Source organism: Dissoconium aciculare (assembly GCF_010015565.1).
Source record: "Dissoconium aciculare CBS 342.82 unplaced genomic scaffold K489scaffold_6, whole genome shotgun sequence".
Lineage (NCBI taxonomy): Eukaryota > Fungi > Ascomycota > Dothideomycetes > Mycosphaerellales > Dissoconiaceae > Dissoconium > Dissoconium aciculare.
Window position 1 is genome coordinate 1,589,062 of NW_022984956.1, and position 13,024 is coordinate 1,602,085.

At 54.7% G+C, this 13,024-nt stretch overlaps 4 protein-coding genes across 4 annotated transcripts; 1 reads left to right on the forward strand and 3 right to left on the reverse strand.

Moving 5' to 3' along the window:
• Nucleotides 1–517: 517 nt before the first annotated feature.
• Nucleotides 518–3,380, reverse strand: K489DRAFT_338998 (aspartate kinase). The gene is made up of 2 exons (XM_033602238.1): nt 2,686–3,380; nt 518–2,435 (listed from the first exon to the last, which is right to left on the reverse strand). The coding sequence occupies exons 1-2, from the start codon at nt 2,895–2,897 to the stop codon at nt 932–934; spliced, it is 1,716 nt and encodes a 571-aa protein (XP_033460195.1). The 5' UTR covers nt 2,898–3,380; the 3' UTR covers nt 518–931.
• K489DRAFT_225999 (uncharacterized protein) lies at nt 3,139–4,325 on the forward strand. The gene has a single exon (XM_033599771.1). It carries the CDS (start codon nt 3,630–3,632, stop codon nt 4,302–4,304), a length of 675 nt encoding a protein of 224 aa, XP_033460196.1. The 5' UTR covers nt 3,139–3,629; the 3' UTR covers nt 4,305–4,325.
• Nucleotides 4,326–5,387: 1,062 nt separating this feature from the next.
• K489DRAFT_370735 (kinase-like protein) lies at nt 5,388–7,718 on the reverse strand (the record flags this gene model as incomplete). Its single annotated transcript, XM_033603167.1, has 4 exons — nt 5,388–6,021; nt 6,088–7,378; nt 7,503–7,565; nt 7,667–7,718. 4 exons carry the CDS (start codon nt 7,716–7,718, stop codon nt 5,388–5,390), a joined length of 2,040 nt encoding a protein of 679 aa, XP_033460197.1.
• A 571-nt stretch (nt 7,719–8,289) lies between these two features.
• K489DRAFT_226162 (uncharacterized protein) lies at nt 8,290–10,187 on the reverse strand. The gene is made up of 2 exons (XM_033599772.1): nt 9,998–10,187; nt 8,290–9,945 (listed from the first exon to the last, which is right to left on the reverse strand). The coding sequence occupies exons 1-2, from the start codon at nt 10,041–10,043 to the stop codon at nt 8,375–8,377; spliced, it is 1,617 nt and encodes a 538-aa protein (XP_033460198.1). The 5' UTR covers nt 10,044–10,187; the 3' UTR covers nt 8,290–8,374.
• Between the last annotated feature and the right edge of the window lie 2,837 nt (nt 10,188–13,024).

The window sequence follows — 13,024 nt, forward strand, 5'->3', positions numbered from 1 at the left end:
GGCAGTCGGTCACCTCGATCTCGCCCTGGCGCCGACCCACAGGCGATTGACCAGCCCGATGTACCGCGCCGGGCCCGACGACGGCTTCCTCGGCCGCCTCGCGGACAACATCACGCCTGCGGACCTCGGCCAGACCGCGATGGTCAAGTACGCCGTGATCGCCAGCGTGGGCCAGCTCGGGAAGCAGGTGCTCCAGCGGCTGCCGATGCAGCGGAACCCGCTGATCGCATTCAAGATCGCGACGTACACCGGCCTCACGGGCTGGCTCCTCCAGTCCTGGGCGGACCGGAAGGCCGACGACTACTTCGGCAAGACGCCCGCGAGCAAGATCGTGGACCCGGCGGCGTTCGGCTACCTGGCGATCCGGGGCGCCGCGGACCTCCGCACCGCGATGCAGTCCGGCGACGGCGTGAACATCGGCCAGGCCCTGGGCAGCGCCAAGGCGGCGCTCCTCACCGCCCCGAAGGACGTCCGCGACCTCAAGGCGAGCCACGATGCGGTGAACGAGAGACATCAGGAGAAGCATCAGACGCGACGGTAGGGAATTCGGGGACGACCAGTCTGTGGCCGGAGGGGCTGGGAAGACAGATGAAGATACGTGACAGGAATCTATTCTCATTTCGGTTTGACCCTATCCATCATACCTATGCGAGGGGGTTTCCAATATAGAAATGTTTATGCTTTTTGGCCGTTCAGCTTTTCCTTTCTCTCTTTCTCTCCCTCTCTCTTCTAATTCTTTTTTCGGCATGTCAAAACACACCCTCCATCAACTCCAAAAGAGAGGAAAGAATGATGACGGAGCAGGACATCTACCCTCCCATTTTGTCCTATTCTTTCCATACCTCCTCCGTTCTCCATTTCCTCACCCCTCACCCCTCACCCCTCACCCCTCACCCTCGCCATCCCCTCCTACTGTAATTCAGCATCGCCCCTACTCCAGAAACGTGAAGAGGTTGGTGTGGACGACGTTCAGGGCGCGGTCGGTGTCGCGCTCGGCGATGACGCAGGAGATGTTGATCTCGCTGGCGCCCTGGGAGATCATCTCGATGTTGACGCCGTTCTCGCCGAGGGTGGAGAAGAACTTGCCGGAGATGCCGATCATGGTGCGCAGCTGGCGGCCCACGAGCGAGATGATGGCCATGTTGGGGAGCAGGTCGATGTCGCCGAGGCCCTGCAGCGCGTCGACCGCGCCTTGTAATGCGGCGGATTCGATGTGCAGGTCGTCGGGCTCCCGCTGCGCCGAGCCCGGGCTGGCCGGGTGCGGCAGGCAGGAGAGCAGGCTGCGCTCGGAGTGCAGCGCCATGGATACGTGGACTTCCGAGGAGGAGATGAGGTCGACGGAGAGGTGGAACTGGTCGAGGACGCGGAAGATGGAGGCGAGGAAGCCGTGGGCGCGGGTGCGCTTCTTGCTGTGCACGTTGAGGACCGTGATGCCGCGTTTGATGGTCACGGCCGTGGGCCGTTTGGGCTGTTTCCCGGCGGCGGACGATTTCGCGAGCAGGTAGCTGAGGCTGCGGCTGCGGAAGAAGCCTTTGCGTGGGTTGTTGATCACGCCGGGCGTTTCGGTCGGGTCCGGGCGCACGATGGTGCCGTTCCCGCGGGGGTTCATGACGTTCTTGATGCGGATCGGGATGCTGGCGCGGATGACTTGGTCCATGGTGAAGGGGTGGATAACTTCGGAGCCGTAGAAGGTCAATTCGGCGGCTTCGGCGGGGGTGACGCTGTCGAGGAGGCGCGCCGTGGGCACTTTCCGAGGGTCGGCGGTGAAGATTCCGTCGACTTCTTTCCAGATTTGAAGCTCGCGGGCTTTGAGACCGACGGCGGTCAACGCTGCGCAGAGATCGGTGTATCCTCGTCCCACCTCTTTCAGGAGACCTCCTGGGACGCAACCGAAATATCCAGTGATGACGGGGACCGTGTCCGGACCTAGCGCTGCGATCTTTTTGGCGATGGCTTCGCCGAGTTGTTGATAGAACGTCTCATTCAGGTTTTCGCCCATGGCCGGGCTGATCACATCGCTGAGGTCGACAAATGCTGCAGGCACCCCACGCGTCTGCAGTAACGCGGCCATGTATAAACAACTCAGCTTTTCGCCGACCGAGATGACCATGTCCTCCGTTCGATCCGTGACGGCGCGGAGGTACTGCGCGGCCTCGAGGATTTTGAGCAAGGTCTGACATTCCGCATTGACGGCCTTGCTGTAGGCCTCGTAGATCTCGCTGTGCGTGGCGGATCCCCAGATGTTACAGGCATCTTTGCCGGCCTGGAGGTGGTCGTTTTGGATGGTCTCGACGATTTCGCGGAATTGACTCGAATGCGGGTCGAGAACGTCATGGGCCGCACGGACGAGTCGGGTGGTGGTGCCTTCGCTTTTGATGGTGGAGCTTCGGGCGGAACAGACGACGGCTATTCTGTGTCCCGGTTTAAGGCCTGCTCTGCTGTATTCAGTACGATATTCATGATGGATGAGACCATTGTGGTGGCTTTGTTGAGAAGATATGATGTGAATGACGGAGTATGAGCATCGGTGGGGTTCGCGGTCCGTCTCTGCCGCGTGTTTCCAATGCACGGTTATGCGCCTTTGCCGAGGCGGTGCCGCAATTTCTCTCTTTTCTGCGCAGCCCGCCGCGAATTGGATGACTCTCATTCCGAATGCAGGACCAATTGTCTCAATAGCAAACTTACAATATAATGTCCTCTGCAATTTTCAAAGGGAATTTTCCTACACTGGTCCCGCCGAATTTCTGAACAATCCAATTGTTGGCTTTCGGCATGTCTTGTGGAGGGAGATATGGTTTCTGGTTGACGATCTTGGCGGGTCTCTGCGAGATGATGCCATTGATGAAGCGGGTCGCGTCGAGCTGCGGATGCTCTCTTCGGATGACTTGGAAGTCCATGGTGTATGTGTGATTGGGAGAAGTTGTTCTGACGAGCAATCCCAAAAAAAAAAGGGAATCACCGGGTCCTTTTCTTCCGTTTTGCAAGACGGGACGAGTCGTAGGAGGATGAGTGGTGGCGCGGGGACAATCGGGAGGAGGAGCGCCGAGAGAGAAATTGGAAGAGACGAGAGGATCGCGAGTGGATTGAGATCGAAGTTGGTATTAGTGGTGGAATTGTCGTATGTACAGAGAGTGGAGAGGAAAGGGAGGATCGTTTTGAGAGACCGTGTGAGTGCGTGAGGATGTAGAGAGAGAGGAAGAGAGAGCGGGAGACGCGTGATGAGTCTTGTGGTGGTGGTGGTGGTGGTTGAACGAAATGTCTTGCGGGGCCCGCGATGACTATATAACTTCACCACACACTGCAGTATTACATTCCAATGGAGTCACTCGTTCGTTCAGCCAATGCGAAAAGGAAGGAGACCAATGAGTCAATGCTATCCTGAGGGACAGTGACTGATTTGATCTCACATACCCACTCCTACAGTATGACAGTACAGCACGGCACAGCACAGTATATGCAGGACAATACTGTGGTGGTCTCTCCCTCGTCGTCGACGTCTGACTGTCTGACTGTGCCGAAAGACTCGGGATACTTCGGCCGTATTAACATTATTGAATTCCACCCAGGCGCGGCTTTGGGCGTCATTGCCGCCGAACCCTGCTCCACTCGACCTTTTGATACAGCAACAAATGATGACTGTACATGGTATTTCTGGCCACAATTCCCAAACAACGTTCTTCATCCACACAGATCGCCTGTGGTCCATGCGAAAAACATTGGGAAATACCATCCGCCTCCCTCATGGCGCTATATTACGTGTGACCCTCTCCGCGGTTTGTGAGAGAGAGAGAGCGAGGGAGCTGGCATTCCATCCTCACTGTCACGAGACAAAAAAAAGAGCCCTGAAAGAACCACCCAGTCCCCCCGAAGCTTGCACTAACTACCACTACCAAATAGAGAAAAGAAACAGTTTGGTCACTACGGAACAGCCGAGGCGCACTTCGCTCTGCATGAGAGTCTGCATACGAACGAAAAAAAGGCCGCCAGGGGAGTCATCATCATCACCATCATTGGGTGTGAGTGATGATTCGGGCCTGTGGGTGGTTTTCCTGACTGGACCGGGTTTGGGCCCTTTCGTCCACTCACCCTTGTCCTCGCGATCGCCATCATTTTGGTGTGTCGTCGGCTCGAGGGACGGCGGGCAGCAGCGAACGGGCCGTCGAAAGGGCTTTTCTTCTTCTCGCGTGAAGTCGGAACGAGGGTCATACAATATACAACACACAATGCTGCCGCTTCTCCCAGGTGTTCGCGTTGCAATCATGGGTGTGAATGTGTACTGGATGCATTGTCGTGCAATTTGGTAGTCAATGTCCTCCTCCATTTAGAGTCCAATCCGTGAAAAGGGCCACCGGGGCCACCACCAATGCTCCCTTGGTGTCAAGTCGGCCCCTCGGCTCCACATCGATCACTACTGCTGCTGCCGCTGCTGCTGACAGGGTTTTGGATTTCCCAACCGTGACTCGGGCTCCCCTGCAATCGATACACAAACCCTTTTTTGAAACCAACTCGGCGCGAGTGAAATTGCGCATTATGGATCTCCTATACAGAATCACAAGGCGACGACCATACTCTTCTCTTCTACACAACAGAGTATCGCCGTAGACGGTGAATACATCAAATGAAGATGCGACCAACGTCCGAAAAGTGAAATGGGCCGAAACTCCCGAAAGAACCATCTAGCATCCCTTGCCGTTGCAAAATCACGAAATAGGGCTGGTCGTCATCGTCACCTGCACGGATGGATCTCCATGTGGTGGGCGTCGAAATCGCGCAAAAGACAAACGGTCGGGAAGTTCGGGTAAGGTGAGGAAGGGACGGTTATTAGTTACAGTACAGTACAGTACAGTACAACGCCCAGGCTTTTTGGCGGCGTCCCGACGGGTCGAAATGATGAGCGGACATCACGACTTCTTCCGAGAGGGTCGCAACATGGGGCCCGTTTCATGTTCGTGTGTTGTAGGAATTGTCGCTCTGCATATGGTACTGTATGTCAGCCGACGACAGATGGGTTGACTGCTGCTCTATGGAACAAGTTTGTATGTAGCTATTTATCACATGCGCATTGTATCTTTCTTGTCTTGAAAGCGATTGTTTCGTCGTACCACTCGAAGGGAGGGGCCTGCCAAATCATTGGAGAAGCCATGCGTTTGAAGGATTTGTCTTCACGACCATGCGGCATGCCTTGCATATGCGGCATGCACTCATCACTACCCTGCACTGCGAATATTTCCTCTACCCCAGGAGACCAGTCGATCTCGAAGCCAGTCACACAGAGAAAGACGAGGCATGATGTCATCTTGCTCACATCCGTCGCACCAGCATCAAGATGGACGCCATGATCGCGATGGTATAGACGATGCGAAAATGCCAGCATTGCGACACGGTTGCTATTGCTGCTGCTGATGCTTTTTGCCCGAAGGACTGCGAGCGACTCTCATCACCACCGACGCCCGCGGGAGTGGCTTCTGCACTCTACATGCCGTATTCTGTGAAGGTCTTGCGGAGAATCGCTTCTGTGAGAAAAGCTGTGAGCGATTCTCATATGCGGACTGTCGCTTTGGTGGCAGCGGCGCGGGACCAATTTGAGCACTGTGTTGATCGTACCCATCGAGCGTCTCCACCAGTAGCTCACCTTTGCCTCGCTGCCGAGGTCGCCAGCCTTGGATGGCACGCTGGTAGGCGGCATCGAATTCTTCGCGGTACTCCTCGTGGGTGAACCATTCGTGCTGTAGGGCAGCGGAAGCAGTCAACCGTGCCATTTCATCGATTGTCAGACAGCCCCTGATAAACGATCTTGCCGCCTCGCTGATGCGACTCCATGCTTCGTTCCCACTGAGGAAGGCGACGTAGGCTCCATACCCGGACTTGCGAGATGCATCATGTTTCTGTAGCTCTTGCCCGGGGACGACGGGATCAGAGGAGATGAGTACACGCACGATGCAGCCTATAGACCAGATGTCCACGGCTTTGCTGTAGCCTATGTTGTCTTTGTACGGAAGCGTCATGGCTCGGTAAAGTTCGCTGAATTGTCAATATGATGAGCTCTCAGGCAATGAAGGACATATGAAACACACAACAATCACTTACGGTGCAATATACCCACATGTTCCGGCAGCAGATTGCATGCGAGCAAGTCGCCCGTCCTGCCTCGCTCGGCCATTGTCGAGAAAGCGTGCTTGGCCGAAGTCTGTCAGCACGATCCTTGCGCCGTGCCTCGACGAGGTCATCAGGACATTCTCGGGCTTAACATCACGATGCACGATCTTGTTGTTATGCAAATAATTGACTGCTTCAAGCAATTGCTTCGTTATCATCGCAGCGTGGGCCTCGATGAGGGGAGCACGCAATTCAATATACGAAAGCAGATCCCCACCTGTGACGAGCTCTTGAAAGATGTAAATGTTGCTCGTGCTGCAGAATACCTTTTCTACGTGGATGATGTTCGGATGGCTGAGATTCTTAAGCACAGTGTACTCCCTCGCGAGCATCTCGCGTTTCCGTCGGAGCAGTGTCATGTTTACTATTTGCTCGCTTGCATCCGATGCGGTCGCTTGCTCCGGAGCGTTCCTCACAATCTTACAGGCGAGTTGTTTGTGACTATTGACATTGGTCGCGAGGTAGACACCTGCGAACCCACCTAATCCCAGCATTCGATTCGTGACGACGAATCGATTTGCGAAGCGTTGCATCTCCGCTTGACGAAGCTTACTGTGTGGGAGATTCTTCGACGGGTAGTAACCGCTACATCGATACGTGAGGGAGATCCGCCGAGTCAGTTGCAAGCTATCACCATCGCTCAACAGGACATCTTCGTCGCCGGGCTTCACTGAAACTGCTGCTGAGCCCTTGCCGAGACCCGCATGAGTAAACATGATGCCGTTTGACGACAAGACTTGAACAGATACCATTGGCGGCACGCACTGTTGGACGTCATCCTCGTACATGACACAGCGCACGCGTGTGTGATGTTTTGAAACGGCTTTCGCTGTGATGCCTAGGATATCTTCGACGACATCTCGGCCTATGTCGATTTCTTCTCTTGGCCAGACTAGACGAGGCCGGGAAGATATGCTTGGAGTGTCTACTTCCGCTGATCGACATATGTTTGCGTCATGAAACACGAAATATCCTACCGGGTTCACAATGGATGCCTGCGAGATAGACATGTCCGCCGAGATGATCGTCGTGCTCTGCGTGGAAATATCGCGCATGTAGAATCGTGACCAGAAATAAATAACGCGTCTGCGAGTCGACCATCGCAATCGATAACGCGTCAAATTCCAAGGACCCTCGAATTCACTTGTCTCCCACGTGATTGCCGATGACGCTTCGCCAAGACCCAGCCCGCCAAGAAAGTGTCTGTGCACGCTCGCACCCACTACATCGTCAATTCACAGTTGGAGCTTGAGATTCTGCTTTGATCATCCAACATCATTCTCATCCTAGGCAAAGGTACGTCGCTCGATGGTGATCCGCGATGATTGCCACTGCGAAATACTAACAATTCAACCCATAGTCAGCTAGCCAAGATGAGAGCCAAGTGGAGGAAGAAGCGAGTTCGCCGCCTGAAGCGTAAGAGAAGAAAGACTAGGGCCCGCAGGTGAGTTTCCAATTGCCGATGCAGCATCCTCTACATCCAAGGGGCAACTCCGGATCAACAACGTACTGACATGATGCTCAGCAAATAAACAACTCGCCGACTTCAGATGAACGACCATGACGAATTCCCTTTCGCAATAATCATCCAGTCACGCGACCAATTTCAAACTTAAAGGCCATACACAAGCTCCGCGCTGAAGGAAGGACCACCATGCCTGACAGCGCCTTGTCGACCACACTTTGGGCACGCGGAAATGTTTTATGCATGACGACTTGATGAGGGTTGGATGGGAATGGAGGGCATGGGTCATCGCCATTTCACGAATTGTGCAAGGAAACGTGAATGGTTGTTAGACGGGGCGTTTTACTCGGGAAATGATCGGTCGTCGGTCGGTCTATTCGTCTGCTCTAACACCGGCTTGCGTGCACAGCCATCGCGGCTTGTACGCATCGCCTTTGAGGGAGGAGGATTGCTGGCGGCCGTCTCCATATCTGCAGTTCTTCAATTCGTTGAATCGAGAATTTTTGGTCTGGAAAGATTGTTCCCTGCTCATCGATCGTGCTCAAACACATGTGATGAAGATGACGTGCATGAATTCCGCTGATCTTCCTTCTCGCCTATCTTCCTCCACTATCAAAATGAATAAACAATGAATGGGTATACGCACACGCAACGCAGTAAGGTAACACCACAACAAAATCAAACAGCGAACGCACCAATCTGTCTTCGTCGACCACCGAGTCCTCCTCCAAAAGACTCCAGCGTCACAGCGCATCAAGACACATTACGTCCCCTGGCCTGCAACCTCGCCTTCGCCGCCGCCAGCCGATCCGCACCCACAACCTGCCCACTCTTGCTCACAATCCGCTTATTGTTCGAAGACGTCGCCGACATCGCAGGCAAGGACGTAATCTCATCACGGGGTCCATTTACTCTTACCGTCGGCGGGAGATTCTCTTTCGCGTTGAGACTGGTCTGTGGGGCTTCTGCGCCAGATTTCGTGTTGTTGTTGTGTCCATTGATGGGGAGATGATTGGAGGTGGAGAGCTCGGGGGAAGGGAAGGCGGAGTCTTGACGGGCGGTCGGGAGAGCGTAGGGCTCGATTGGTGCGCCGCGGAGATTGGTGGTGGTTATAGATGAATATACTTCTTGTGTTTGTGAAGTTGTGCCGAGTCCTGGGAGAGGCGTGACTCCGGTGCCGCTGGTGACGGCCCGACCGCTGAGATGTGATGATGGGGCTCCTGCCTTGCTTCGCTCGATATTGGGGTTCGAGGTGGTCCAGGCTTGGCTTTGGAGGCGAGGTTGAGTGCTGGTTGGCCTGGGACGTGATTTCGGAGGGAGGTGGGTTGTTGACTTATCAGCATCGGCAGGATAGCTTGTGAATAGAGCGGAGTCTTGCCCGGTCTCACGGATGTAGCTCTGATGGTCTTCATAGGAGCGCGAGTAAACCGGTTGCGGGTCTGTTGGCCTGAAGTCGTTATGTCGTCGGGAGACTTCGACAGAAGGCTGGCTTATTGCAGTTCGTTCTTTGTATTCCCTCAGCTCAGCTTCCAGCTCTGCCGCTCTCTTTTCAAGACGTTCTACCTTCCTCTTCTCCTGTCGCAACTGCTCCGCGAGCTCGGTACATTGCATGTCCTTATCTCTTGCGAAACTCTTCGCCGCCTTCTGTTTCAGCACCAGCTTCCTCACTTCGCGTGTCGTCCTCTCGCGATAGATGTCATACTCTTGCTTCCAGTATTGTCCTGACTCGGACTCGGGGTTGGTCAGGTCAGATGTGACCTCGACTGCCGTGTTTCCTTTTGACTGTTTGGCCTGCTGCTTGGCGTTGCGCTTCGCAGATCCTTCTCGGGCTTGCTCAAGTGCCTCTGTCACTTTGCTGCGACCTTTGCTTCTCTCCACGGGCTCGTCGTCGTCACTAGCTCCTAAAGTCGACTTCACCCATGGGCTCGGAAACTTTCCAGGATAATCATCCGGCAGACCGGTCCGTGAAGTTTGTTTGACCTCATTATCCACGACGCCATCGCCAAACGAAACAGTCTTCCTACGCGCCGCTGCTGTGCCAGGTGTCATAAGGATGCCTTTCGTCGGCGATACTGGCGGCTCGGCGTCCACGCCGTTGACATCCTTCAGGACGTTCGTATCGCTGGCCGTCCGTACAGTCGCCGCCGGTCGGTTCGCGCGAAGATCAACCTGTCGCGGACGGGCATTCTCGTTTGCCGAGTGTCTTCGTGGCTTGTTGTGGTTCGTCTGAGGTGTGCCGAAGATGGCAGTCCGGAATGCGCGTACTGCGAAGACGGGCGCCGGCGTCTGCGGTGGTTCGAAGAGTCCCGTCGCGTCGGGGTCTACTGCTCGATCAGGATGTGGCTATTGATACACTATGGGCTCGTCGAGACTCACCAATACTCGCTTCGCTCGACCGCGGGTTTGAGAGCCAATTCAACATCTTGTGCGCGAGTGCGCTGTCGCGCAAGTCGCGTTCGGGTGACGTGTGCGGTGGTCACGGTCGCTGGGACACGCGTTAAAGACGAGGTCGCGTACAACGAGAGGCAATCTAGCAAAGTGATGTTCAAAACATACTCGCATCGTATCATATGCATGAAAGTAGGTATGTATCACGGGACATGTAAACAACGATGAAGTAATTGGTTGAGTGCGGGGCAGCGGTTTCATTGACGAAAGGTAAACAGACCGTTGTTATTGCGACTCTTGTGTTATCCGCTGTCATAAGCAGATGGTATTATCTCATCAAGTCGTACACAATCGCTACGATCCTTCAAACATATATAATGCACCCATTCGAACGTCTTGCATCTCGCTGACTAGACAAAAGCGGTGCCTCGCAGTAGTCCCATCGCAAGTATGAATTCCTTGACGATAATGATGTGCAGCTGCATCACGCCAGTCGGTCGCCAGGGTTCGTCTGGTGTTGTTGGCGTTCGGATTCTGCGGGCCGAGGCGCGTTTTACACAGGCGGCACATCGTTCAAGGGACGTCAGTCGCAGCAGCAAGCCGAATGAAAACCAGTGCCAATGATGGCATTACCCAATTTCACCAGAAATTGAAGTTCGCCAAAGGGAAACGTCAGGCATTCCAAACGCACAGTTCACACGCTGACAACGATGTTGCTTTCGGCGCAACTTGCCGAGTAAAATATCATTACATCTACAGATACAGTCACTCCAAAAATCGTTCGGACAGGGCTGCGTCGTCCAGCATGGGTGACTCCAAGTCCTCCCTCGCGTGTTCTCCTGCTTGCTTTGGGAATCGTCCACAAAACTGCAGTTCCTCTCAATCACTGAGTTCAATCGCCTCCTCCTGCGTCCCTCCGACAACGAGCAAAGCAGGGTTCGGCGCAGGGAGAGGGTAGGCGCCGTGACGGTTCTGATGGTGCTGTGGTGCAGCACCGTCATCTTCGTCTTCATCGTAACCGGAACTGTAGTCTTCCCCGTCTTCATCCTCATCATCCTCGCCCTCTAGGTCCTCTTCGTCGTCTCCGTCCTGTTCTTCCTCATCGAAGGAGCCTTCTTCTTCGTCCGAGTATTCCTCCTCGACATCGGCTCCTCCTGCAAAGTGTTTGCGAGCACGGCCGAGATCGGATGTGTCTTCTTCGTCAAAGCCTTCGCCTTCTGCGTCGGACACTTCCTCGTTGGAGTCTTCCAAAGGCTCGCGCCTTTGCCCGCCTAAGGGGACCGCAGCTTGCGACAGGTTCCGGCCAGGTGTATCATCTTCAGCAGAAGCATCTTCGTCTTCGGAGTCGGTTTCCGGGACATTGTCGTCTTCAGATTGGGCTTGATCGTGTAATAGGACGTGTGAATGGTGGCCGGGCTCCTCCGTCTCACTCGTCTCCTCGCCATCAATGTGTTCGTCATCCTCCACCTCACTCCCGTCCTCTTCACTTTGCTCGTCCTTGCCTTCATCGACAATATCGTGATCATGAGTCACAGGCTGCTCGCGGGGCGGACGGGCCCGACGAGGTGAACTCTCCTCGCGAAGAGGCTTCACAATGTTTCCTCGGGCGAGTTCTGCTTGATCAACCCCCCCGAATGCATTCGTGCCGGATGCCAACCATTTTCGAGACACTGACGACGGCGACGCCGGCTCTGTGAGCATAGCATCATTGGGTGCAATATCACCGTTAGGTTCCAGCACCTGTGCGGCGTCCTCGGACCCGGGTGGCACGAAAGGCACATGCGTGACGTCGACCACATCCTGGTCAGCTTCCAAATACGAATCTGCTGTCAAAGGATCCACAGTTGCTGCCTCAACATCGTGTCGAACAGTCTCAGCAGGCCCGAAAGATGCAGAAAGTGCATTCGGAATATCCTCGATGTGAATTGTATGGTCTAAGCTCTGGTCAAGTAAGAGCTCCGATTGTATGTGGTTCACAAGCGGGGCAGGAGGTTCGAAGTGAGGAATGCCTCCTGTCGTGAAGTCTAGAATTTGAACTACTTCCTGATCTGGCATACCCTGTACAGCTTCCGGTATTGAGTCTCGATGGTGTTGAGGAGAGGGATTTTGGGAGGTGGCTTGCTCGGTGGTAGAGAAGCTCCACATCGGCTGTTGTTGAGTGTTGAAGGCAGAGAAGGACATGTCTGCGTTCAGATTGGGAGATGGAATATGTGCAGAGGGGTAAGCTTTCTCTGATGATTCGTGAGGAGGGTCGGCAGTCATGGTGTGATCTTCAACGAGCTTAGAATGATCTGTGATCTTCGTATCAAGGTTCTGGCTTTCGGCATCGTAAACGGTTGCTTCGTTTTGAACGTTCACGTGAGGGAGACCAGATTCTTCGTTCACTCGAGCAGAATCGGCTTTATCCGAAGTTGAAACTGCTTGGTCATCACCGATGATCCGGCCCTGGTAAGCGGAGAAATCGAGCTGAGGAGTAACAGGACTTCCAGTGAAGGAAAATCCTGCCCTCGATCCTGGTCTGCTCGACTCGCGCGATCGATTTGATCGAATCTCATTTGCGCGCTCGATCGCACGAGAATACTGCTCGCGGGGTACGAACCGGCTCTCGCGTAGTCTATACGCCGGGACACTACGGTCTTTGCTGTTCGAAGGAGGCGAGCCATACGAGAGTCCTCGGGAGGCACGAAGTCGCGCTTCGGCGCGGGCCAGAACCAACGAGGGCGAGGCGCCTGACGATCGAGCGCTGAGAGCTTTTTCAGGCTCTGGTGCTTGTGAGGTACTTGATCGCATGAAGGCGGTGTCGTCTTGGAGCCCGTCACGCGCAGCTCTGAGTCTGGCGAAAAGCGCTTCATCCGCATCGTTTGTGACTCTAGGGCCCTTGGGTGGTGGCGGAAGCATTTTGTACGCCTCAGTGGGTGTTCGAACTTGCTCTAGATGAGCAGCGGCCGGAGGCAATCGAAGTTGATTTGATGTGATGGATGACTGATGGTTGACGCTCTCTGCCCTTTGACGTTT

Excerpts from the sequence above, each read along its gene's own strand:
- K489DRAFT_226162 (XM_033599772.1), bottom strand. The coding sequence starts at position 10,043 with ATGTTGAATTGGCTCTCAAACCCGCGGTCGAGCGAAGCGAGTATTG. Across the intron at positions 9,946-9,997 it reads GTCGAGCGAAGCGAGTATTG|TAGACCCCGACGCGACGGGA; the intron begins GTGAGTCTCGAC and ends CTGATCGAGCAG.
- K489DRAFT_338998 (XM_033602238.1), bottom strand. The coding sequence starts at position 2,897 with ATGGACTTCCAAGTCATCCGAAGAGAGCATCCGCAGCTCGACGCGACC. Across the intron at positions 2,436-2,685 it reads ATTGCAGAGGACATTATATT|AGCAGGCCTTAAACCGGGAC; the intron begins GTAAGTTTGCTA and ends TGAATACAGCAG.
- K489DRAFT_225999 (XM_033599771.1), top strand. The coding sequence starts at position 3,630 with ATGATGACTGTACATGGTATTTCTGGCCACAATTCCCAAACAACGTTC.